Source organism: Hylobates moloch, unplaced genomic scaffold (assembly GCF_009828535.3).
Source record: "Hylobates moloch isolate HMO894 unplaced genomic scaffold, HMol_V3 SCAFFOLD_203, whole genome shotgun sequence".
NCBI classification, from domain to species: domain Eukaryota; kingdom Metazoa; phylum Chordata; class Mammalia; order Primates; family Hylobatidae; genus Hylobates; species Hylobates moloch.
In genome coordinates, this window is record NW_026652478.1 from 7,541 (window position 1) to 8,992 (window position 1,452).

The 1,452-nt window shown below is 49.7% G+C and overlaps 1 protein-coding gene across 3 annotated transcripts in view; it reads right to left on the minus strand.

Moving 5' to 3' along the window:
• Window positions 1-1,367, minus strand: part of LOC116464122 (centrosomal protein of 19 kDa) — a 6,197-nt gene extending 4,830 nt beyond the window's left edge. For all 3 annotated transcript variants that reach the window (XM_032147394.2, XM_032147393.2, XM_032147392.2), the window contains exon 1: window positions 1,061-1,367. In XM_032147394.2, coding sequence (XP_032003285.1) covers window positions 1,061-1,085 — 25 coding nt within the window. In that variant the 5' untranslated portion in view covers window positions 1,086-1,367. The remainder of the gene's footprint in view (window positions 1-1,060) is intronic.
• Window positions 1,368-1,452: the final 85 nt, after the last annotated feature.

The window sequence follows — 1,452 nt, forward strand, 5'->3', positions numbered from 1 at the left end:
AAAAAAAAAAATTACTGTGCTCTACCTCTAATCTGATGCAATGATCTCACACCATTTTCTCCTTCCTTTCCTTCTCTTTTCTTGCCTTTTTTTTTTTAATGAATACTACTCCCAATTCACCTAAAATTTGATGTTAGTAAACTAGAACCTATGAGGCACAATATAAACTCCACACACTGAAGCAATGGCTGTACTCGTCAAAGATGTATGCAGTTGATACTCAAATAATGTAGTTTTTTTTTTACTAGACTCTTTTCTTTTTAAAATTTAACTTTAATTTTTGCTAAAGTAATGTTTGCATTTGGAATATAAAATAATTCTATGAGGCTTATAACAACAAACTATAGTCCTTGGCCCTAATCCTCTTCATAGGGAACCAGATTGAATTTTAAAAGGCATGTCTTCCAAAATTTATCTCCATTTCTTAAGAAACATGCTTATACTACCATTTTCAGTTTTTTTTTTTTTTTTTTTGAAACAGAGTCTCACTCTGTCGCCCAGGCTGCAGTGCAGTGGCGTGATCTCGCCTCACTGCAACCTCCGCCTCCTGGGTTCAAGCGATTCTCGTGCCTCAGCCTCCCGAGTAGCTGGAATTACAGGTGCCTACCACCATGCCCGGCTAATTTTTGTATTTTCAGTGGAGACGGGGTTTCGCCATGTTGGCCAGGCTGGTCTCGAACTCCTGACCTCAGGTGATTCGCCCAAAGTGCTGGGGCTATAGGCGTGAGCCACCTTGCCCGGCTATTTTCAGTTTTGGATAGTATCTTTTGACATACATTCTGTTTCCTCTTCGAGACACCCGCTCTAGAGCCTTCTATTCCACTCCAAGCCGCCTAGATGCTCTCTTGGCCTGCTTACAGATTCCACTCTGTTTAGGAAGAAGGACGGCGCGTTTATCCAATTATTCTTCCTGGACACGAATACTCCTCTCCGCAGAGATCAGTAACTGCCTACAGTCCTGTTAGGAAGCCCCACAGCACCTAAGCGCACGGATGTCCCCAAAGGGTAGACGATTCTCTCCCTACTCACGTCTCCACTAGTGCAAGGCTGGCTTTCTTACCCTTAGAGGAATACAGAAATGACATCTTCTGCAGGCCAACGTCTGAACAACCAACCAGGAGTGGGTTTTTCCACCCAACCGCAGTGCACGCAAAGCACCTAAGCCGACTGTGAGGCCGGGCGGAGCCTGGCGCTGCAGGAAGAGGCGACAGCCACAGCCCTACTGACGAGCCCGAGGGGTGAAGTCCCCGGCGGGAGGCCCGAACCCTCAAATACCGGGAAGCGGAGGTGGGGGCCGGCCGGGGGCACGGTTCACCGGCTCCCACCTCGGCGTGCTGGGATTCCGGGTTCCGGCGGGCGCAGGCCGAGCCGTTTCCACGGCGACAGGCCGGGCGCACCTCCCCGCGCGTGCGCAGCTCCTCGGCCGCCCCCGGGTGGGCGGAGCGAGGAACG